Source organism: Crassostrea angulata, chromosome 5 (assembly GCF_025612915.1).
Source record: "Crassostrea angulata isolate pt1a10 chromosome 5, ASM2561291v2, whole genome shotgun sequence".
NCBI classification, from domain to species: domain Eukaryota; kingdom Metazoa; phylum Mollusca; class Bivalvia; order Ostreida; family Ostreidae; genus Magallana; species Magallana angulata.
This window is the reverse complement of record NC_069115.1, coordinates 26,610,917-26,636,576: the sequence shown is the minus strand read 5'-3', so window position 1 is coordinate 26,636,576 and position 25,660 is coordinate 26,610,917. Positions and strand designations below refer to the sequence as shown.

General features: G+C 32.9%; 1 protein-coding gene across 2 annotated transcripts; it reads left to right on the top strand.

The window, feature by feature from the left end:
* The first annotated feature begins 797 nt into the window (after positions 1-797).
* LOC128186304 (uncharacterized) lies at positions 798-20,399 on the top strand. 2 transcript variants are annotated; one of them, XM_052856101.1, is made up of 20 exons: positions 798-956; positions 3,495-3,781; positions 3,910-3,978; positions 5,576-5,650; positions 6,808-6,925; positions 7,468-7,583; positions 8,610-8,814; positions 9,457-9,535; positions 10,377-10,552; positions 12,112-12,192; positions 12,576-12,714; positions 14,780-14,876; positions 16,184-16,391; positions 17,066-17,180; positions 17,270-17,417; positions 17,817-17,961; positions 18,328-18,464; positions 18,937-19,090; positions 19,592-19,732; positions 19,898-20,399. In XM_052856101.1, exons 2-20 carry the CDS (start codon positions 3,498-3,500, stop codon positions 20,315-20,317), a joined length of 2,907 nt encoding a protein of 968 aa, XP_052712061.1. In that variant the 5' UTR covers positions 798-956; positions 3,495-3,497; the 3' UTR covers positions 20,318-20,399. The 2 variants fall into 2 exon arrangements, with proteins under 2 accessions (XP_052712061.1, XP_052712060.1); XM_052856100.1 differs by having other exon boundaries at positions 17,270-17,423.
* The last annotated feature ends 5,261 nt before the right edge of the window (positions 20,400-25,660 follow it).

Genomic DNA, 25,660 nt, shown 5'->3' with positions numbered 1-25,660 from the left:
AATGTGTGAAAATGGACACATATGCTATCAGGACTTATTCAGACTTTAGAAAAAAGGAACCTGTCTTTATAAGGAGTTTGGGATTACAAGATTCTTGAATTCAAGGCCAATATTACACATGTATAATACCATTCTTATAAATATTCTGAAAATAAACCATCACTAAAACAACAAATCTGTGACAAAGACAGTTAATTCTCATTTCCTGCAATCAATGAATCTGCTACAATGTATTTAAGGAAATGTATAATGTAGGGCCATAATTGCTTTTTTACAACAAGAATTTATCGAAGAAATCTAAAAGCGGTCACTAGAGACAAAATAGGATTTCCCCTTGGTGGCCCCACCGACGAAGTCTTTGTCCAGAAAGTGTGTGCAGCATGTTTTGCCTTCATGCAGAAAGAAAAACAAAATGGTCAGACTTACGCGTCTTCCTTTTCTGACTTGGAAAGTCTTCTTTTCCTCATACACTCTGACCGCCTGTCCCCCCGGGATCGGAGGGTGGGCATGGACGGTTCGATGAATGAAGAAGTCTTCATTGAGCCGTTCAATCTGCACAATTTATCTATGAAACCTCCGTTAGAACTCAAGCACTCTTTTGATTTATCATCAAAACAAAACGAGCGGTTAACTCCACTTTTCCGGCGAAAGTCGAGCCCCTGTACCCCATCTTTTGTCGTTGTTTCTTTCCCGCGGTCCCTTTCCAGGCACCCGACGGCCGCCATCTTGTACACCTTCAACCTGACGTCAGGATAACTGAAGAGGATCCCCCTTATTTTACGTCATATGTAGGGATTTCCCTGAATACGAATGTGCGGCTATTTGAATATTGACTCTTGTGCACCGAAAAAATGTGGATACATTCACATTGGTAACTCTCTCAGTCAGTCAGTGGGAGAGCTTCAATCAGCGCAAGGTTTCAAAACGGAAAAACATCGATTACACATAAAAATACGGTAATTTTAGTTATGAACTGTATGGTAAAGTAACTTTGGAAAATTGACGTAACATACTGCTGTTTACCCACTGTATGCATACCCACATTTGTTCAAGGAAATTCGGACGGCAACGAATGTAAACGAAAAATATTTTATTAAAAGATGTCTAAAGAAAAAAGGGGTGTATTGCATGATATGGGATAATGGATCTATTATATCATCCAACTAGCCACCATTTATATATCGGTATCTCTTGTAACGAGTCGGGCCTTGACCAAGGCGTGTTCAGCAAAGCGAGTGCTGTTGATCTCTCGCCAAATGTTGTGTGTTGCAGAGGTGTGTTCAGCAAGCGCTCGCTAAGTTTGTGTTGCATTTATATAAATTATTTTGGTGAGCGCTCACGAGCACCCGCTCTTCTGAACGCGCCTCCAGTAGGCCTATTGGGAATTTTGGCAAGCGCTCACGAGCACCTGCTCTGTTAAACATGCCTCAGGCATTTTGGTCCTTGCCCGGTTCCCCACAGTTTTATAGGGAATGCAACGAAGAGTAAAAAAAGCACTTGCCAAGTGCCTTTCGAGAAAAGGGAATCCTTTAATTCAATATATACATGCAGATATAAATACAAATGTATCGCATAGCCCCCTAACTCCGTCACTTTCGGGAAACCCCTCGCCGTTTGAAATCAAGTACGATTATGACGTCATTTTTTACATGTCAAAAATCTTTAATCAAATGTCAACAATTTGCAACGGTTAAATTAAAGAATGTGTCAAAAAATAACAGAATTAAACCTTGTTCATTTTATGCACCATTAATTGTGTGAAATCAGCTAAAACTTTTTCACGGGTGCACTAAAATATCGATATTTCTGACATGCGGGTCCATTCGACCATTTACGGTGGTCAGCCATTTTTAGAGAGGTCAAGATGAAACATTTCACATGGAATACATTTTTGATTATGGTAATTAATACATTTTTTTCAGTCCGCAATAGCCTTTATGCACTACTCTTGATGATAACGTCAAAACGCTCATGCCGATACTTTTGCCTTATACAGGGTATAGATATCTCCAATATATCGCTATTTAGAATATGCTACATTTCTAAAAATGTAATAAATAAATAATATAATAAGTTATATATTAATTAATGATATAAAATATTTGAAATATGAAAGGACATAAATCAAACGGCATCCATAAATACTGAAAAGGCCATTGTGATTGTTGTTACATGGACCCATTTTTTATTCTGGCGATCATTTCATTTCGATGAAATTAAATACAATTTAAATTGTATGCACCACTTTTACTTATTATAACTTGGCCTAGATACGAATTGAGTTTTAACTAAATTGTTAATGTGTCTTCATTCCTTGCCATATCATAGAGCATGTGGGTGACGGAGTTAGGTTCATAAGATATAATAGGCACGCGTGATAAACGTCGTATTCAGAGAGCTTATTTGAATAAAAATAAAAATATCTTTGCTAATAATTTTATAAATTATATTGTTTCAGATTATATTTAGTGATTGCAAATGATAAAAACCACAAAAAATAATTTACAGATAAACGCGGGAGGTTTTCTGCTTATGGTGACGGAGTTTGGGTACTCGGGGATACCCCTGTCTTGTGGTTATTTCAATATTTACCCACAGCTCTTTGCCACCTGGCAGGGCAACTTTTCATTTAACCACTTGGTTATTTAGTCTATAGATGTCAATCAACTTGTTACACAATATTGTACCACAATACTCGATTTGTTCAGACTCAAGAATTTAGGGGTTTTCCGGGTAAATTATTGAATTTAATTGAAGAAATGAATACATTTTTAGGAAAGAGAATGAATGAAGTTAAGATATCATGAAAGAATTAAGATTTTTTGTAAACAATGTAACTAAGAGGTGAAAGGGATTGTTTAAGTAAAATAGGTATACTAGTCATCTATATTTTTATGAAAATATCATAGCTAGTCCTTCTTGCAAGATTTTAGGTAGGGGAGGGGGTGGTCATTACCATATTTAAGGTTTTTTTTCTGCAGAATAAAGCTAAATAGCTAATTTAAATTAAATGCATAATTGAGATTCTTTTACAGGTCTGTGAATGGGTTATGGAACCCAGGTGACCGTTAAGGCCTGTGGGCCACTTGTTATGTATGTCAAATTGTGACATAGGCAACATATAATGTAAACTACTTTTATTCACCTGTGAGATATGTTCTTGAGGTTGTCGAGTCTCATTGTCGTGAAAATTTCTTGTCACAAACCAGTCCTTGACATATGGTTATTTAAATAAAATGTAGATAAATGTTGGTTGCAAAATTTAGTTGCCATAAAGCAGTTTATCTCTGGAAAATCACAAAATAAAGTTGTCACATATAAATATTGGTTCATAATATTGCACATTATAAATCAGTACAGTCAATAAAATAGGATATGTTACAACCAGAGAATTCCTAGACTTTAAAAAAGTGGTATAAAACATGTATTATCTTTGTTTTTGTAATGTGTTTTCTGAACTTTTCTCTTTTTAATATGAGTTTATACAATTGTAGATAATGGAAGGAGAGGTTTACCACAGAACTCCTTACCAAGCCAATGTGGACAACTTAACACCAGTAGACTTGGGTGGATCTGAAGAGACAGATGAGGAAGAAGAAAGTGAAGAAGAGGAAGTGGAAGAAGAGATGGAGGAGGATGAAATAGAGGCGCCTCTAAGTAGTATAGAAATGGCCCAGAGGATGAAGAAACTGGTAGACCCAGGCCCATTCAAATACAATAGAAAAGTGTTTCTGGCGGCTCTACCTTGTTTTCTCATTATTTTGGCCATATGTGGAGAACCGTAAGGTTTTACAGAACTATAGAAGAAATGGCGTTTTAGTGTTATTCTTATAATAGTGTTTTACTGCTACAAAAATAGTTACAGAGAGATATCATGAGACAATTTTATTTGCTTTATTTTATTTGAAGGCTTCTGCTGTTGGTATCACTTGGGGTAATTCTGATTCTTGTGGTTGACACAGGGAGCAAAAATCAGAGGTATGTGTCTTTGTTAGATTTGAAATCACATGTTTAAAAGTTTCTGCAATGGGAAGGTATCCCTACATGTAATTCTTGTTTGAAATTACTTCTATTTTCAATAACAACAGTAGAGTAAATTTACCAATAAATATAGAAAGAGCAGTTTTTTTCTTTGTCCAAATATGTAAGCTTGCAAATTGACTTGATTAGTGCACTATCTTGTTGGTAAAATATTAAACAGAAATGTATTATTATACCCCATGCAATAAGTTGTGAGGGGTATAATGTTATTGGCCCTTTAGTCAGTTTTTTTTGTAAGGGCAACTCCTCTTAATAAACTTGTGCACTAAATTTCAGGTATATAGAAGTCAATTTAATGATACAGTGTGCATATTACACAGAAACTCTGATTCCATTATTTTTGGGGGAATTTAGTTCAGCACTTTTGAACTTTATAATATTTACCATATATTGAAAAAATAATAGACAGTTTTTGAGCACAACTCCTCTTAAACTGCTGCACAGAATTTTGAGAAACTTTGTAGGTATTTAGGACACATTGTGTAGATTTACATACAATAATTCCCAGTGAAGCATGCATCTGTCTCATGTCGTACTTCAAAGTTTAATTAATTACAGATAAATTTAACAATTATGATGTTTTGATTAAAAACTCTTTAAATTTCTTTTTGTGTAGTTATACAGAAGATGACTATATACGGCATGAACATGTTTCTTGTTGATTTGAGGTGTTTTTTGGCCTATTTTTTACAACATACGGAGAATTGGACTATAAGTAAAGACATCATTAAAAACATTACTTTTGTTGCTGCTTTAGATGAGTTTTGCAAACGTAATTACTGAAAAGTGCTTGTAATACATTATCAACAAGTGTACATCAGTGACTTTACATAATTTGCAATTGAAAATTCCAATCTTTCGCCACAGTCTTTATGTTTGGGGAAATTCAAGTTACTCGATATACCGGTACATGCTCCATTTGTCATTGAGTAAATGCATGTGCTTACTGTATGCTCACTACTGAAAAATGACCAAATGTCTATACATGTGTATTTGGAGTATACAAGGAGCGGGGCTTACAGGCGGTAAGATGAAAGACGGGTCTGCTTCATCGTTAAGTGCATAAAGTAAATCCCAATTTAAGTAAACTCCCAAGTAAAATTAAACCGTAACAGACCCTGAGCAGACACAAAGCAGACACAGGTCAGCTTTTGGGGTCAGCTGTAGTGTTAGGTTGGGTTTGCTCAGTACTATATCACAAGGAAGTTCTGATTCCATTATTTTCATTAATCTCTCAGGAATTTTTTATTGTATGAAAATTTTACAGAATATATGATGTAATAAATGTAGATGTATAGCAGCATGTGCATACTGGCAGGAATTTTGATATGATGATATTTAGAAGTTAAGACCATTTTAAAATCAAATTATTTTGTGCACCGGGATATTTATACATAACCTGTCATTTATTATGTGTTGGATTGTCAACAACGGGGGAGCGTAGGGTATGTGAGCTTGCTCACTTTTTCTATGATTATAATTGAAGCAGATTATTATAAACTGTGAATATTTCTATCAACATTTTCCATTGTAGGACAGTGATGGTGTTTACATTTGTTTTCATACCGTGCCACATGACCATACTGTATTACACATTTCCTCTTGTGTGGTAAGAAGCTACTATTTGTTACCATTATTATTAGTACCATTTTTCCCTAAAGATTCAAGCAAATTTTGATGTAAATGATTTGTTTAATATTATACATACCGATATTTGTGAGCAAAAATTTTTCTCCTTCGGGCCAATTTTAGTTCGTGCAATTATCCTGTGAAAAACAGGCAAGAGTAAGGTATTGTGAATCAAAAACATAATACACTTATAATACATTAATATAAATCAAATTAACAATTATAAGCATATACATATTCATGACGGATGTGTAATTTAGCAAACAATAACATACACCTGATTTCCCGCGGACATTCTCATTTAGGTTTATAGATACACTCTTCATTCATCAATATTCATGAAAAAGCATCAGATTCCGATTGAAAAAAAGATATGAATTTCTTTGTTATTAAAATGATTTGTTCTGGAATAATTTGTGGAAAGTCTTATTTCATACAACTTAACATTTTTTCTCCATGTAGGCAATTTTAATTAACAGCAAAACATATTGTGTTTTTATCACATGCATATTTTTAAATTTCCTTGTATTTGAATACGTATCCATCGTTCCTTGCATAAAAAAAGATCCAGCTAGAGTATTTGCCATTTCGTAACCTGTTGACTTGTCACATGGTCAACCTTTGTTTAACAATTTTTGGCAAAGCATGCACTTGCCTCACATCAGAACTCACAGTTTTATTGAAAGCAGGAAGAATAATTATGATGTTTTTATTGAAAACACTTATATTTTCTTCTTGTGTCACGTAAAACAGTCTATTAAAATGTTTTAACATATATACTGAAGAAATGGATAGATCTTTGTTTACTCTGATGTTAGATGATGACAATAAATGACACACATGTTTCTTGGGAATGTTTATCTTACAACAGTTAAGAATCGGATTAATTACCCAGACTTTACTTTTGCGTGGTTTTGTTATGGATGATTGAGATTTGCAAACATAATTACTCATAAGCGCGTAGAATACTTTATCAGTACTTTATCAACACTTGCACATATAATGATATTGGGTTACTTAATTTACAAAAAACTTGATTGATGGGAAATTTTTTTTGTTTTTGGGATGCTTATTGTCGTATGAACAGATCGTCATTAAATGGCATAAAATGTAAAGTCTTCTTATTGAATATTTAAGGGTTTCAATCGTGAATCTTTTACTGATGATCATGATGAATTCGTTCATCTTGTTGACTGGGGGATGGATCCTTCTTCAGATGATCATCTTCAGAAAACAGGAGCCAGAGGTTTGTGTGGTAAGTCAATTTTTTTTACTTTAATTATGGAGAAAAAGTAAAAAGTCAAGAATGAAAAATATAAACATATTTTATGTTTCGAAAAGCTTTTAAAATGAATGACTAAATTAAGGGTCTCCCAAGTAACTGATACACAATAAAATTGGATAAACAATTTTGAGAATAAACCTAAGACCTCGTTAAATGATCTACAAGATTAAACTAATAAAAGCATTACTGCATATTATTTTATAAACGAAATGTACAAAACAAGAATAAACAGAGTTTCTTTTTTATTAAAAAAACCCCACTGACATTCAACATTCAAACCTAGCAGCGGTGTACAAAATAAAGTGGACACTGGTTAATGTCATACCTTTTGAATATTTTAGATCACTTTTAAAATACAATAGTTTTTTTTAAAACACTGAATTATTTCTTAATAATAATTTATTGTATATTACATCAGTTATTTCAAGTGGACATGTTATATCCTACAGAGTCTGTATTTAGCTTGCTGACTGTTTTGTGCTAAAATTCTTACTTTCGTTTTGTGGTTTCAGTTTCTGGAGCAGCTGCTGTTCTCCTGTTACCCCGCTCTGTCAGCATGCCTCACAACTTGGGCCATTGCCACATTTATTCCTCTCAAATATGTCCCATTCATTTTGCTTTCTGTAGGGTAAGTTGATGGTTGGCATATATATAGGACTTCAGAATGTGATGGGACCCTTAAGTCTGATGGTCATGTTAAAGTCCAATGGTCTGTGCCAAACTCCAATGGTGTGACAAGCCAAAGTCCACTGGTTTTAATAAGACTCAAAAGGACAAATATTGTTCCCATTATGCAAATGGTCCTTCTGTATGCATTATGATAAACTAAAGAAGGCACATTAGAATAAAGTACATTTAAATTAAATTGAGAATAAAGACGAAAAAGTCAGCTTATGGTGATAACTATTTTAATCAAACATCCCCAACCTAAGTTTTCTACATGTTTCTTAGATCTGATCATCATGGAAAAATTTAAAGCTGATTTTACATGTAAAAGTGCAGCAGGTATTTTGATATGCAATTTTCTGTTTTTGCAGTCTTCTGCTGTTAACACTTCATTGCAATTATGATGAATGTTCTGCCTTTATTAGACATTTTTTGCACCTCACTTCAAATGAAAAAAAAAATGATTCAACTTGGGATCGTTTATTTCTTTAACTTTTCCTTCACTTGTCCAGACAGCCTGCTGCTTTCATCTTTTTTATATTGTTGATTTTGAATTGCTAGTGCGACATATTTCCTATGAAATCATCACGACATGACATCACAATCGTTCTTATTCCATCACCATTGAACTTTGGCGTCCTTATCAGCAACATACTATCAGACTTTGGTGCTGACTATAAGACTTAAGCAAGACCACCAGACCTTGGCGTGACCACCAAACTTTGGAGTCTTGCATATATTATGCATATTAAATATGTAAATCAGAATTTAATTTCTGGTCATGAAATACAATAAGATTCATTGGTCAAAGTAAGTTTCTTTGAATTGTTTAAAAAGTTTATGGCCATCTGACCAGTTATTACATGTAATGAAGTTTAGTAACCCTGGAATATGTGAGGGACAGCCAAAGAGAAATTCAGACTTTGTTGCAAATACTTTATTCTGAAATCAATTACATATATGTGATACCATATTCGTTTTATTTTAGATTTGTTTTATTTCAAGTCTTCGTAACACCATCATCTTCGTCTTTTAAAAACAATCGGAAGGATCACAAAGATGATGTGAATATCCTTAACAACAGCATCATTGCTGCCATGACAGCTGGATTTTGTTTACTTCCTATTTTTCTGCAGATTTTCATTGGTGTCCATGAGAGAGGTTTCCATGGAGTCATTCATTTAGGCTTTTTTGTACGTATTCTTCCCTTAAAGATTTTTAATTATGTCTACAGTAGTGTGACATAAGTGAGTTCACAAACTAACAAGTATTTGCAACTTTGTGCCTATTTAATGTTAATAAACTTGATTGAATCTCGAAAAAAATTTATTCAGAGAATAATTTTTTTATTTCTATTTAAGGTCTATTTCAGTACATTATATTTATATAATGTTACAGTTGTATTTATCTCTGGAAAGACTACAATATTGTATTGTCACAAAATAACCACAAAATACAACATTGATTAGTCTATTACATGGAGGTTTAAAAAATCATTTCATGGTCACTCAATTTTATAAAAATCAAAATTATATACATATATATTATATGATATATATGGAATACAGATAAATAGAAGATCTAGGATTGGGTTTTATGTTTAGTTTATGAATAATGATTTGATATATAAATACTTACAAAATTAATGATGATTGAGCTTCAAAGCTGAAGTGAGCGAGACCTTCGGATTGAAAAATTTAATTATATAATATATACCGGTACTTAAGAAGGAGCATATAAATACTCGCTGTACATTATAATCATGCCAAATCTCTCTGAGATTATTTGATACTGTCTACATTGCAATTTTCCTCTTTCTTTGCATTTATTTGTAGTTTGAAGCAGTTTTCCTTTTATGCTTGGCCTTGTTTATGTCAACTTTAATGAACATCAGGCATGTTGTAGAAGTAATTGGTAAGTTGTTAACATTTATATAGAGGCATATGTATTGTGTTGTTAAAATTCATGTAGTATGAAATAGTTGGTGAAATCACTAATTGAGCAAAATTTCATATTGTTCCCAGAAACAATTGCTTGGAAAAAAATAAGCTATAAAGAACTTAAATTATAAAAAATGTACCGGCCGGTACTATATAGCAGAAATATGTATGTGTCCTGCAAACATTAAAATTATAACCAAAGGGCTACATGCAGTATTTTGCATTTCTGACCCCCAAAATTAAAGTTCTATAGAAAGAATTAAAAATAAGGTTGAAGATAATTGAATTCATATTGAAAATAACTATGGAAAAGGTTATCACCCCAGTGATGTCATAATGTAAAAATAATGTCATGAAGATTGTCTTATTTTTGAGCAAAATATTGATGTTAATTTTCAACTGGGAAACATCGAGCACATGCTTGCTCAAGCACCATTTTTAACTGTGATGTGTATAATGAAATGTAAATTGCAGGAATTAGGCATGGTAGTGACGTCATAGATTAACAGATTTAGGACAATCAATAAGTGCACAACACCATGCTATAACATGAATGATGACTAATATCATTAGACAAGATTATTAGGATAGACATCCTCTGTAAAATCTTTTTTTAAAGATTTGATTTTCATACATAATATTTAAAAAGTATTTAAAATTGGGGGCAGATATTTGATGTATCATTGTATTGCAAGTCTTTAAAATCCCTAAAATTTGCTCTAACCGATTATTACTATCATTTGATAGGTAAATAAAAGTAAAAAATTGGATCCATTAATTTTAGGATTATGTACAGCTTTGTCGTTTTTCATCAGGGTGTCAGTACAGCATTGTGGTCCAACTTCGGAGTCTGTGTGGTGGCCTGGCAGCTCTTCTCTCCTATCCTATGTTTTTAGAATTGGGGGTCACCTCACATTTCCTGTCATGGCTGCCTTTTGCAATTGGAGTATATGCTGTGTATGGAACTTTGTTAAGCTTTAAAAAGCTAAAGGTAATTATAGAACAAGAATTTTCAGCCTGTAATGAACTATCCAGGTTGGTCAGAATTTTCAGGCTTGTAATGAGATATCCAGATCAAAGGACATCTTCTCTAAAATGTTTTGCATCAGCCATCTAATTTTAATACATACTTTGGTTTCATCACAATGAAGTTGGCATCAATTTTGTGGATTTTGTGAAAATCATGGTTTCAAGGATAAGTTATTGGGGCCCCACACTGAGGGCCCCCTATAGTGATCAGTATGTCGATCCTTCTGTCTCTCTGAGATCTCTTGTCCTGAGCATATCTTCTTTCCCAATTGCCCAATCTGGCTCATACTTTACCCACAGAGTGTTTTTTGGTAAATGGTATGCAGTGACCTTAAACCATATTTCTAGGTCTAAGTTTAAGTCATACCAGAATTATATGAAAAGTCCTTTTCCGGAGCATATCTTCTCTCCCCTTGGTCCAATCTGACTTATACTTCACTCACAGAGTGCCAATTGTCAAAGGGTATGTAGTGACCTTGAGTGATGTTTTTAGGTCAAGGGTCAAGGTCAAATTGGACCCTGCAAAAATTCTTTATCAGAGAATATATACTCTCCATTTAGCCCTATTTGGCTCATACTTTGAATAAACAAAGAGCTTTTGAGTAAATGATGTGCAGTGACCTTGAACCAAGTTTCAAGGTCAAATGTGAATGTCATCAGAGTTTTATGAAATATCCTCATCTGGAGCATATCTTCTCTCCCTTTAGTCCAATCTGGCCCATACTTCACCCACAATGTGCCTTTAATCAAAGAGAATGCAGTAACCTTGAATGGTGTTTGTAGGTCAAGGTCATATCAGATCACACAAAAATCCTTTTTTAAGAGCCAATATGCTCACCGTTTTTTGGCTTCTACTTCACATAGCAGATCTCTGTATAATCAGTTTTAGAAGGTAGATTATTTCCCATTTGCTAAATCTTGCTCAGTTTGAACAAAAATGCCTGTATGTAAGGGGTAATGAAATAGAATTAAAATTTCTATGCCATCTGGAAAACTTCAAAGTTGTAGGTCAAGGTCAAAGCAAAATTATCTTAAATGCTTTTCATTCCATTGTCCATTATTGAAGTGGGGCCTCTTTAAATGATCACCATCTAAATATTGTCTAACTGTAGTTTAGTTTGCAATAGTCATATCAGTACAATATGTTATTAGATATTGCACTTCCATGAACATTTATTTTCGTTGATCAACTTAATAATAAATGGATATTTTAAGTTTGCTACAGTGAATAATATGTATTTCTTCCTGTGATACAAATGAAATCATCTAATTACCAGGTATTTTCTTACAATATTTTATCTTCAGTATGTAAAAAATGCTTGATGTACAAGAGTCATATTGCAAAGGTACAGTATTTAAGTGTGTCATATGGTATAGGATCCTATTGCTTGAAAAACATATGTCATATTGTATTAATAAGAAAAACAAAGTGTGCCATAAAGCTTATTCATTCCTCTCAGAATGCTTGTCTATTATACAAAATCTTTGTTGACTATTTCAGAATATTATTTTCTATTTTAGGTTGTTTCACTGGTGTTTTTTGTACTAGCAGTGATATTGTCTATGGTTTGGGCAATCAAATTGCCATGGAAGCTTTCATATCCTTTACCAAATTTGATGTATAGATTGACAGTCAAGTAAACTTTTAAAAAAAAAAAGATCATACATGTACCAGCATGAAATGTATAAAGTCCCTGAGACTTTTTACATGTTATAAGCTTTTAGCTGAATAGTGATAGTATGTATGATAAAATGAAACATTTAGATGTATTCTTATTGTGTTGTTATAATTAAATAAATCCATTCAGTCTGGAAATAGTTGGGCAGCTAAAATGTGGCAAAGAGTCAGTTTGCCAGAAAGTAGAGGTTGGCCTCAGTCAAACTGTTACATGTACTACACATGTAATTTACTATGTATCACTTCTGTTCACATCTGCACGAATGATTTTGATTGACATGTTTCTCCTTGACAATTCTTTAGATATACCTTTATGTTTGGGATTTCTTTGAAGATGATATTTTCGCTGATGATTGCTAACTCAGTGCTGTGCCTGATTGTTGCTCATCTCTCTTGTCATGGATCCCAAGCAGCATTCAGTTTCCTTGTTGTGATGCAGACTATTGGTAAGTTCCATGATTTTAGGTATTTTGAAGAACTACAAAAGTAATATTATAATAATGAAATGTGCTTTTGACCATTTCCTTCATTCGTAAATTCACATTTGCCTTATTTAAAATGAGCCTTGCATTGCAGGAGTAATAGTCCCATAACAGTGCTAGACAAATAGTATTGCCTGATGCCCAGGACGGCCATTTTTATTGATTGACAACTTATTTGTTAAGCAGTAGATGTCAGCAGACATTGATAAAATGATTAGTATTAATAAATTAGGAAATCTACTTTAATTTCCTGTGTTGTATGCTTGTGTGCTTTTTAAATGAAACTGAATATGATCATAAAAGAAGGAGCATTAAAGGTTTTCAGGTCTCTTTTGACCAAAAGTTAACAAATTTTAGCCCCTGACCCTTGCCTCCTTGCCCCCCCCCCCCCCCCATGACTAAAGTTAAATTATAAATTGCAGGGGTAACAGAGGAGTTTTGGATTAGTTTTAGACTCCTAAATAAATCTTAAAATGCAAGAATGGCACCCTCTAACTAGTCAGGCTAAGGGCTATGGTAATCAGGTGACCATCAAGGCTTGTAGCCCTCTTGGTTTAGGTCACTTAGATATCCTATTGCCGTGATATTTTAAGAAATCTTCTTTAATTTCTGTGCATTTTATGCTTGTAGAAATAAACTGCATTATAAATAAAACTTTTTATTACCGGTACAAAAGATTGACCCCCTTTACCAAAAAATAATCTGAGATTCTTCCAACTCTAGTCCCCTCCCCCTTTCATGAATAAATGTTTTTCAAACTTAAGTTTAGGGTTTAGACTCTAAAATGAAGTCTATGATGCAAAAATAAGACCATCTGGCTGGTCAATCTAAGGCTATGATACCGGTACTCAGTTGACCACCAAGGCCTGTATGCCTCGTGTTCTTACATCATATTATACTTATAAACCATGGGCCAACTCATTAAAATTTTCTTGCTTGGTTTGATAAAAAACTATTTTTAATCTATTGAATATCATATTACTGTAAAGTCTTGTGTACAGTATGCACTGGTGTATATCATGCACCCCCAACTGTTCTTATGTATAATATGCACCCCAAAAACGAAATTTTCATTTGAGGTTTTTGAAAAGTCACCGATGTGCATGGTTGATTATGTACTCTAAGTGCTGAAAAGTAATTACATTTGCAGTTTTAACCCAGAACAACAATTAAAATAATGACCTTATGAATAAATAGTCTAATTCTTTGATAATTGTGAAACAAACACATTCAAAAGAAAAATTTGTATGTCAGATGTCATCATCAAGTTGTACAAAAGATCAATCTATTTTAACAGTGTCTATGTACACAATAACTGCATATTGGGACACAAAGTAAATAAGTTTCCAAATCACCAAAAACTGATGAATCGTTCTGCACTTATCCAACACAAAACAAGGGCATTCTTCAAAGGAAATTCAAACCAACAGGTGGCTGATTATGTTACAATCGGCGAATACACTGGCAAGAACTTTTTGTAAGGCAAGAAACAGTAGATAAATGGTTTTTTTTAAAGAAATAAAATTAAGAATATAAAGGTATATTGACAATATACGTGTATATCTCATATAGTTATAGGCATAACAAACAATATCTTCAGTCATACTCCTGCTGTATCCAGAAACACACTCTGATAATAATGGGTTAAAATTTTGGTCCTTTGTACTGTTTATGAATATGACTTAATATGTCACATTAATGTTATTGGTAAGTTTTCCTTTACAAAGATGTAAAAAGGAGTCAACCAGATAAGGATGAGTTATTCATGAGAAGGGTGAAAATTCTGAAAGTTGTTTCAGTTTGCCCGTATGTGATACTGACCATCAACTTATAACTGTGATTGTACTTGTTATTGGTACATGTAGGTGCATTTTTCTGTGAGGTTTATATTAAATATACCATGCACTTCAATTAAGATTTGGATAATTGAGTAGGATGAATCTATTGATATGACAATTATAATTGCATGCACTTTAAAAGAGATGTGTTTAAGAAAAAATGTATGACTACCATATTGTTTCCGTTTCAGTGTTTATAAAGTGTGAGGTGATTCTCTTTGACTCCCATCTATACAGCTGGCCACTGTCTATGGTTACTGGCATTGCTGCATCTTACACTTTGCAAAGGTAAATGTCTTTGGCTTTAGTTTCTTATTCAAGCTTAATACCACTTTCATTTGAATAAAGTTTAACTTATCTTATGGTAGGACTTTATATCATGTCTGTATGTGGACTTTTTAAAGCAATGTACTGAAAATTACATTTGATAGAAAGTTTTATAGAAAGTAAAGGTACAATCTGGGGCTTGAGTTGTCACCTGATTAGTGGCTGTCAGCCCTCTAGTAATTCATAGGGTAGACATATCAAATATGAAAGAAAACATTGGACTCTCCTTACAGCTTTTTATTTGATAATTCATTTATTCTAAAAGCATTTAAAAAATAACACATTTATTTATGCAAATAAAAAATTGGAAAACTGTTTTGTAATCACTTACTTATCATGTTAGTGACAATATCAACATTTGTAATTGCTGTAGAATAATTTTTATTATCCCATTGCTTACTTTTCATACTCCACGCAATGAAGGGGTATAATGTTTTTGTCTAGTCTGTCAGCCAGTATGCCATTCATTATGTGTAGCATTGTCAAGTAATGGGGGAGCGTTGGGTATGTGGGCTTGCTCACATTTTCTTTTATTTGCAGAGAGTAAATTGTATGCTGTGTAATTTTTGTTCTGTTTTAATTTTTATCCTGTTTTAATTTTGTTGCATTGACAGTGTCGGAGCAAAATAAAAATGAAATTAATCTAAAATTGCAAGTTGCTTCTTTTTGACTACAACATTGATAGACAAAATAAAATTGAGGGGACATTTCTTTACAATCAAGAAAAACAAAAATATCACTTGGTTAAACATGTTAAAATAACTCTGTGTACAGCATCATTAACTTTGGGGTCAAATTTTAAAGATAACCTTAGTACTTTTACCTTGACTTAGCTTTATATTAGTGACTGTTTGTTAATTAATAGGCAGTATTATCAAGAAGTTACCACTTAAAATTTTTTTATCTGCAAGTTAATGATATTATATGATACAAGATTAGTGGTGATTTAATTAAGTAGCGACAGGTATTGAGCCAGCATGAACTGTGATGATTCTACAGTTACTGCATTGGCCATAGATTGACCTTGCTGCTCTGGTGAGTGATGTGGCCCATGGGCTTCCTGTATTTGACAGCCTGTAAGGAACAACAGGATATTACTTTTGCTTAATTGGGAGATGGAGAAAAATGTTGAACTTCCACATAAAGAATTGAAATGAAAAGACATATTTTAGCCAACAACTGGTACTCAGCAGACTGCTTTAAGTATTATAAGACATTTGAATAATCAGAGGTAAGGATCATCAACTCTAAGAAATGTATTATCATAGATTGCAGGTTGCAAGACGACTACCAGTCAGCTTGTCCTGTGCTTGTATGTCAGCCCACGTCACAAAGTCAGTGCTGGTTGCCATGGTGATCTTCACAAAGGAGGCTAGGGAGCTGCCCTACACCAGCATCTTAACCATGTTCTTCTTGATATTTATGATGATCAAAGTTCTACTGCTAGAAGTTCCCATTGATATACCAAAGAAACAGGTTTGTCTCTAAAGTTTTATGAGAAAATTTGTCTGCTGCGTCTTTCCTGGGTTTACCCCAATATGCTGGTTGTAAGCAGGTAGTGTTGTTTTATAATATGTTTCTCTGTTCTCTTAATGTTTATTATACTCCCACACATAAAAATGAGTACCTGCAATTTTCATTTAGGTGAATGAGAAAAACATTTAATGATTTTATGACAGTTGAACAGTTTTCCTTTAATGTATTGTGCATTTATGTTGAAAAGTAAAGGAGGTATAACCTTAATGTAAAACTGGTTTTGTTAAATTAATGAACAGAAAACACCACAAAGGTCTTTTGAAAAGACTTCTTTACAGTAGATGTTGTTTTGAAAATGTAAATTTTGACTAATTTGATTTTTTTCATCAAATATCCACTCTTCAATCTTCTTAAATTACATGCACTTTGTATGGCTTCATACAACAATGATATTTTTACATTATTTCTCAAAGCTCTTGATATAGTAAGTAGTAATACAGGTCATTTACTTAATGTCCCCGACCAACCAGTTTCTATTTTGTGTTTAAAATTGTAGAATTTTTTTTTTTGTATTGAAAGGAAGTGAAATGCTATGTGTTAATAATTTGTTTTAACTCACCTAAAATGTTGACACTGAATTCCAGAAGTCTAATTTCCATGATGTTATATTTCAGCTGACCATTAATGTGAGCCTGATGTGTGTCTCTGTGCTACTGAATGCTAACCCTGTCCTCTTTATTCTGGGCTCTTATCTGTTCAAGGTCCAGGCCAGCGCTGCTGATGCAATGGGTAAGGCATTAATATAATTGGCCATTGCTTATCAATTTTTTGTAGTAATTGATGTTGATGAAATTCAAGGAAAGTAATTTTTTTTCTAGGGATCTGTTTTATAATTTGTGGCATGCTGATCATAGCAACCTGCATCCTTCACCTCCCAAACGAAGTCAAGATGAAGCAATTTGGAATTTTGGGAGTGGTTACTGGGGTGATTGTCATCTTATTCCAGCCAGATGTATCATTTACAGCGTACGTGTAATCTTATTGACATGGACATTTTTTGCAAGAAGTTATCAATGGTGCCAAAAAATTCTGTACATTATGTAACGTTGCTAAAGCATCATTGCTATGCATAATTTGAAAGAAAATACATTATAGAAAAAAAAAGTCTGAAGTTTCTTGTATACTAGGCTCCAACAAGACCTAATGTATTTCACATTTTTGACTTAAATTAACTTTTGAAATGATCAGTAATTAAAATTAACCATTTGGTTAGTTTTTCTAAATACTTATGAGTAGTCATTTAAAAAATACATAGAAAAATTAATATGATTATATTCATTCCCAGTTTATGGTTTTTGGGCCAGATTTCTATCTTTGAAATTAACAATCTTTGAAAATATAAAATAACCTGGTTCTCTCCCTTAGGAATGGCATATTTCAGTGCAGCGAAGTAATAAGCATCATGTGTATGATTGTCATTATGTACACGGACAGTGTTCAGTCATTTCCACACATTGTGATAGCGTCTGTACTAGTTGGAATCACCCCGGGAATCCGAGCCGCGCTCTATGTAAGTCTCTTTGTGTACCTCACTATTGAGTATAGGCATCATCAAAGGAAGCATTTTATTGTCTAAGTATTAAGCTATCATTTAATTGCAAAATACTTTGTTTGTCCTTTACCTTGATATAGAATGAAAACATAATAGAAAAAGATTTTTTTTTTAATAATTAACCTGCAATATGATGAATCAGTTGATGGGTTTTAGTCCTCAGCATTAGTGCAGGGTTCATGAATACAAATAGGGAGAGGGCGGTCCTAAGTTTCTGAACTTTTCCCCATGTTTATTTCATTTATATATTTGTACAATAAAGATATTCTCAAATCATTTAGTTTTCAGATTGTTAAATCAGAGTTCATTTGTCCTCATTTTCAGCTGTATCCTACGGATCATGTGCCGATTACCAATCTCATTTTATTTGGAAGCGTATCCATGTGTCTTGTGTGCGCTCTCTTTTCTTTCTCAAAATCTCAACATCTGGGATGCAAGTTTGAGAAAAATATACTCACAGTGTAAGTATATGTTAAATCTGTAAATATTCAAGTTATCCCAAATTGATGGTTTGTAAAGGTTTAAAAGAAAATAGAAGCAATATAAGATATATAAACTTGAAACATATAAAGGATTTTTAGGAATAACATTCAAGGTTATTCAATACCACATTTTTATTTTACCACATAGAAATTCATTCTTCTGACAGGTATCTGTATGATGACAAGCAATGTCAAAGTCAATCAAATCAGTATATTTTTAGACATTTTATAAATTGTGATTTGTTTATATCCTATAAATCAGGTACCTGTTTGGTTAAAAGATTGCCATGGCTGCACAGTTGAATGATTTTGCCCCATAGGGGTCTATTTTACTTTCAGATAACATGAATTATATATCTAAAAGTATTGTTATTCTGTTATCAAATTTGTTTGCACCGTGTACATTGTGACCTTTGTGTATGTGACTCTGCTTTCCTCTCCTACCTGGCAGGTGTATGCTGGTGGTCACCCTCAGTGTCCTGTCCTTGATTGTTGACCTGGTATCCAAGGAACGCAAACAACCCATTATGCATCTGCCATCTTGGAAGCTCTTTCTTGCTGCCAATCTTATCATCTGTACTTGCACAAAAATAGTTGTTTCTAGGGTAAACTGATTTTATCATCTGTTTGAATCAAAGGTGTAGAAAATGTGACAACATTAGGTGATGTGTGATGCTCAGTAATAGATGTTTTGGTATACTAGTAAGGAAACTAGTTTCCACCTGTTTGGGTAATCATATTTGTCCACTACCATGTATCGCATTGTAAATAGATCTTACTGATTTCATTTTATTCTGTAAATTCCTTATTTTACTTAATTCCGCGATTCAACCGTTTTCCATCAAATCGGGAGAACAATAATTCGCGAATGTCGAATTTTTATCACAGTTTCTTGTAATTAACATATCAAAAAATTTAAGCGAGATTGTAAAATTCGCGAGACGTGCTTCTCACGATTATACGCGGATATTAATTCCTCGCGTTTAATTAGGAATCTACAGCATATGATTCATGACCAAAAATAATTTTTAAACAATATCATATAAGTGCTAAATAAATAAATGGGTAACTATTATACAGATTCATGTTTATATTTTTTATTACAGACATCTGAATATATTCCATTGCATGAGAAGGACAACAAAGAAATTCCCTATCTACCGTTAGTGGGCAACATCACAACCATCACTTCCTTCTTCTTCCTGTGTCTGTTGGGGCCTGCTACAGGCTTACTTTATGATATTTGGGTAAGCTTCAGAAAACCTTACTGTTTTAGACAGATTTGTAAATAATTCCCCAAATATTGTTCTGTGATATAAACTGCTTTTAATTGTATTTCAACAATTCTGCTTGACTTTCACTCATGTTTGATGAGAAAACATGAAAAATGAAATACTATTTTATATTTTCAGTGTTGCGGATCAAGTGTTATTCTTATGTGCCTACAGAAAGATATGAAAACCATATACAATCTCAAAGACTCCAACCACACAACTCCCACCAAGCTGACTGCTGTTGCAGTTTTGGTCCTATCTTCTGTTTGTCGTAGTGACCTTTGGCATTCAAGTTCATGGACTTTTGTGAGGTCGTGTCTAGAAATTGGTCTCATCCTTGGCACCACCCCTATCTACTATGTGCTGTGGGGGGTCTTATGGAAGTCCACAGTGTTGCTGCCAGAGCCGGTGGTTGTGTTTTTGTTGCCACTTAATGTTGCTATGTTGCTCTATGGCAGCAGCTGGACATCCTGGACATTAGCCTTTGTAGGAGCTAGTTCTTCTATCTGGTTGATGTCAACACAATTTAAATTAATACCTTATTCAGAAAAAAAATGATTCCTTTGTACTGATTCAGTTTTTTTACTATAATTCGCATCGTTTTACTTTCTAATAATCAATAAAATTTCAATGAAATTGATTTCTTTGGTTCACTTTAATGAAATTGGTAAGCATTACTCTTGGCATTGACATCCCATGTTTAAGTTTTTATCTGGGCTTTGCAAAAACAAAACTTTGTTGTGGCAGGCATATTGCCCAGGTTATGAAAAATAGCACAATTGCAAAAGTAAACAAAAAACTGAACGTTATAAAAGACTTGCAGTGCCAAAACAGGCACTACATGCACTTCCTTTCAATTCATCATTGAAAATGTTGATTTTTCCCTGTCAAGGGTTTCATTAAAGAGCTTTCTCAATTGTTTTATTATAATTTATAAAAAAAAAAACCAATATTTTATTATGCAATATATCACATAAACGGATGGGATAGCAGGCATTGCCTATATAAATTCTCTCCAACATACAAGGTCAAGGTCATAATTATATACAAGATTTAGTGCCATAAAATATTAACAATAATATTGTATTGAGAGATATATGTATATTTGAAATAAATGACCAGAAATTACAATAGGTATAATAATACTTAATATAATATTATAATTTGTAGTAACTAGTAATGATAATAATTAGAAAGAAAAAATACAAACAAAAGGTTTTATACACAGGTTTAGGCTCTAAGGTATAGGACAATAAGAAGGACCAGATGGATTATTTAGATCTCTGTAGATTTGATAAATTCATGTACATATTTAGATATTGCAATATTTTGTTCATAAGTAAGACTAATGTCACCATTAAGAATGAGTTGAACTGAACATGGCAGTCTTAACATGCTTAATGAATCTATGTTTTGGATTAGTAAATGTCTTTGAACACAGTATTTTGGACATTCAATAAAAAAATGAGAACATATTTCATAATTGTTTCCACACATGTCACAAATTGGGTTGTCACTCAGAAAAGGATTATATAAATCAGCATTTAAATTAGTAGCTGAGTTAAGAAGTTGACAATGGATTATATTTTCATTTGGAACACCATAGTCAAAGTAATTCTTGGGTATGGAACAATACATATTTTTTATGGCATGTGTAAAAGATGAGAGTGTTGAAAGACTACGGATATTATATGGGAGTTCATTCCAGAGTCTAATTGTTGAGGGTAAACAACTTTTCATATAATAGGTTGTGTTAGATTGGGGGACTTGAAATTTAAGATTGTCCTGATTTCTTAGAGGATATGGGGATAAGAATTTTGAGGTAGTAAACATTGTCCAAGCAGATCAACTAAATACTGAGGTGCTAATCCATAAACTATCTTATAAAATAACACAAGCTTAAATGTATTTTACGTCGAACTTCGAGTGTATCCCAACCAAGATCATCATAAAGCAAGGATCTTGAAGAATTTGACCTTAATCCTGAAATAATTCTAGCTGCTGCAACTTGAAGTGGTTTAGCATCTCTATCGGAGCAATTATCCCATACAATGTCAGAATATTCGAGAACTGGGCGAACAAAGGAAAAGTAAATTTTTATCAAAGCATCCCTTTTAAGGGTGTGTTTCAACATTCTTAAGATATTTAAACGAATGAATATCAAGAACATGTGTTTCCAACTACCATCCTGCTGGAATTTTATACCTAGTTGAGTATGCGTTCCAACGTTTTCAATTGTGGCCCATCAGTACCAAATTTAACTTTAGGACGACTAACACTTCTAAATAAACTGTTTTATTATGATTATATTCAACTGCCCACATATCAGACCATTGCTTAATTTTACCCAAATCATGAGTTAATGAATTTGCAGATGTCAAAATATCATCTACTATGATATACCGTACAAAGATGTGTCATCAGCAAATAATCTAACTGGGTTGTCTAAGTGTGTTGATATGTCATTAATGTAAAAAAGGAATGAAGAGGGGCCTAAGACTGATCCTTGTGGGACACCAGAGTTGGTACTTCGCGAGTTGTTGATGAAAAACCATCAAGGACTACTTTCTGAGTTCTATCAGACAAGTACTTTTCAACCCAACATGTGACTTTATCAGAGATTCCATAGCACTTTAATTTGCATAGGATACCTTTGTGCCACACTCTATCAATTATAATTTATATTGATGTAAATATATTTTTACAGTCTTACCACCGTAATTGACATCAAATTCAATAAATAATCTTTGCACTAACAGCTATTGGGAAACTGTTTTGTTATGACAAGAAACAAGAACAGGCAACAAAATTTGAGTGATATCATTTAGAGGATTGGATAGCATATTTTTTAACCCATTGTATAGTTTTGCTGTATATGCGCAATCTGCAACTATAAAAAAAATCAAAGTACTGAAGAACTGGCGGGAGTTGATTTTGTCGATGTTTATTTTAAAATCAATGATATGTTATTTTGCATGACAAGTACATGTATACGTAGTTTCTAATTTGAATTACGCATATTTTTATAATATGAATTTTTGAACTTTTTCGACTAGAATGTCGAGAAACCTCCATATGAATCATGTTAGATAATATTTAAAGATAAAATTAATTCAATCAAACTATGTATCAGTGGTAGAAATATTTCTCGAAAATTGTATGGATCCAAGCAATATTGAACTCTAGTCTCGTTCAACCAAACGCTCGGCTGACACCGTAAATCTCCGACAAGGGTTTACGGAGACAGCCGAGCGTCGAGTTGAACGAGACTATATTGAACTCTGGCGTAGGAATACATACGCCTACAAAAAATATTTGAATTGTTCGTACCATTTAAAATCTGACTATTTTTAAGGTATTTGTAAATAAGTTTCCTTGAAAAACAATGCTTTAGCATACATTACATCGAATTCATCAATTATTTTCAAGAACTAAGTCTTGTCAGGAGCAATGATTTGTGCTGAGGTCCAAACACTGTTTCACTTTCGGTTTGTCCGTGTGACTGCATAGGAGAGTTGATTAAAAATCAACTCCCAATAATGCTTAATTTAGTCTCAATAATATTTAAATAAGTTTCATTACACACCTTCTGAATACAAAACATACATTTCCTACCCTGCGTTGCAATTGTTTTCTGTGTAACATTAAAATTCCCATTAGAATTAAGGTTGATTCCTAAATAATTGAAAGAATTAACAATCTCAACATGCTTTTGGTTATAAGTCCAAATTAAACATCATTTTTACACATTCGGTCAATTCAATCAATTCTTTATTCGCCCAAGACCAGTTCACTGGTATTTGAGGTTCAAAATCAGTATATACAAATGTACACGAATACAGTCAAGGATCACATGTACAGTAGAAGTAATAACGACAAAAAAAGGTTAAAATCACAATACAATAGGTTGTTAAAGTTGGTTTCTGGAAGAACAGACTTTGAAAATTTTCTTAATAAATATTGACAAGTTTTTTTAGTTTTTCTACATTAAAAGTATTCATGAGCTCGTTAAATTTTATAATATTTGGGTTTTCATAATATCTCTTGGGTAAAAACATTTTTCTGTCGTTTACAAAATGTGTACATTCTAAAACATAATGAAATTCATCCCCAATACTATTAGAATCACACATTGTACATTTTCTTAAATGTTTTGTAATATTATGCCATCTACCCGTTTCAATGGGGAATCGATGATTACATGTTCGTAATTTTGTAAACGTGATCCGTAGATCTGTAGGTAAAATCAACAAGTATTTCTCTAAATTGAGATTTCTTTTAAAAATTCTATAATTAATAAATACATTTTGGTGAGTTATCTACGATACTTCTCCAATCTTGTACAAATTGATTTTATAATATTTCTTTAACTATTGACTTAAGCCAGTTATAACTACATATTGTTTGATTTTCCCATATATATGACAACCCGCACGAGTTGAGTATATCATGTATACATTTTATCCATGGATGTATAAAAGATTCATTTTTGTAACATCTATAAAAATAACAATAGATTACATTAGTGAGTTTACAATCGTGGGCTGTCGAAACTTTTGCCCAGTACATTATCATTTTAATTTTAACAAAGAGTGACAATGGATACCTTCCAGTTTCTCCCATACACCGTACAATTTGGAGTACTAGATTTAAGAGTAAGAATAAATTTCAAAAATTTTAAATGTACCTTTTCAATAATATCTAAATTTTCGTAACCCCACACTTCGCACGAGTAAAGTAAAATTGGGTTAATGACCTTGTCAAATAGGTCTAGCTGACAATTAATTGGTAGGCTAAAATAACGTATTTTTCGTAAAACACCATACAATGCCTTTGACGCTTGTTCTACTAAATGCTTTTTAGCATTATTAAATTTTCCACTTCTTGATAAAACAATACCCAAATAGCAAAATGATTTTACGTTTTCAATAGTTACTCCTTTATACAAAAATTTACGCTTTGACATTGCACCTTTTGAAAAAATGAGGATCTTTGTTTTGGCTATATTGACATTAAGTTTCCATATATCACAATAATTTGCAAACACATATAATGCCTTTTGTAAATCAGGCGCAGATTCAGATATCAAGACAGTGTCATCGGCATAAAAAAGTAGACAGAGTTTCAACATAGCAAATAAATCATCCTGTATTTGAAGAGAAGGACAAGTAAAACCCTCTATCTGGTTTCTTAATAAATAATCTTCCAAATCGTTAATAAAAAGAGAAAATAAAAATGGTGACAAATTTTCTCCTTGTCTTACACCTATGTTACACATAAAAAAAATCATCTGATAAATGTTGATCAATTTTTACCTTTGATTTAATACCCTTGTACATGTTAATAATAAATCTCAAACATTTTCCATCTATCCCACTTTTAAGAACTTTCGTCCACAGTCCATCCCGCCAAACTGTATCAAAAGCTTGCTTAAAATCAATGAAAGCACAGAATAGTTTCCTTTTATTGTTTAGTGCATATTTACAAAGAAAATCAATAACAAATATATTATCTGATCTACAATAACCCTTTCTAAAACCTGTTTGCGCTTCATTGATTAAGTGTATTTCGTTAGCAAAGGTGTTTAAACGGTCACATATTATACTAGTAAAAAGTTTTCCTAAACAACTGAGTAATGTAATAGGTCTATAATTTTCAGGTTGACTCCTGTCGCCCTTGCCTTTGTAAATTGGCTTAATTATTCCTAATAGCCAATCGTCTGGGACTAGGCCACTATCAAAAACCAAATTGAAAAAGTTTACATATAAGGGTAAGAAGGTTTCCATAGTTGTCTTAATATATTCGTTGATAACATGGTCACCGCCAGGCGCTTTATTGTTTTTAAATTTTTTTACAGCATTCCTAATTTCTTCACAAGTTATAGACTGATTAAGAAGTGTA

Coding starts and splice junctions, on each gene's coding strand:
- LOC128186304 (XM_052856100.1), top strand. CDS start 3,498: ATGGAAGGAGAGGTTTACCACAGAACTCCTTACCAAGCCAATGTGGAC. Junction 12,715..14,779: donor TGTTGTGATGCAGACTATTG/GTAAGTTCCATG, acceptor TTTCCGTTTCAG/TGTTTATAAAGTGTGAGGTG. Junction 18,465..18,936: donor GAGAAAAATATACTCACAGT/GTAAGTATATGT, acceptor CCTACCTGGCAG/GTGTATGCTGGTGGTCACCC.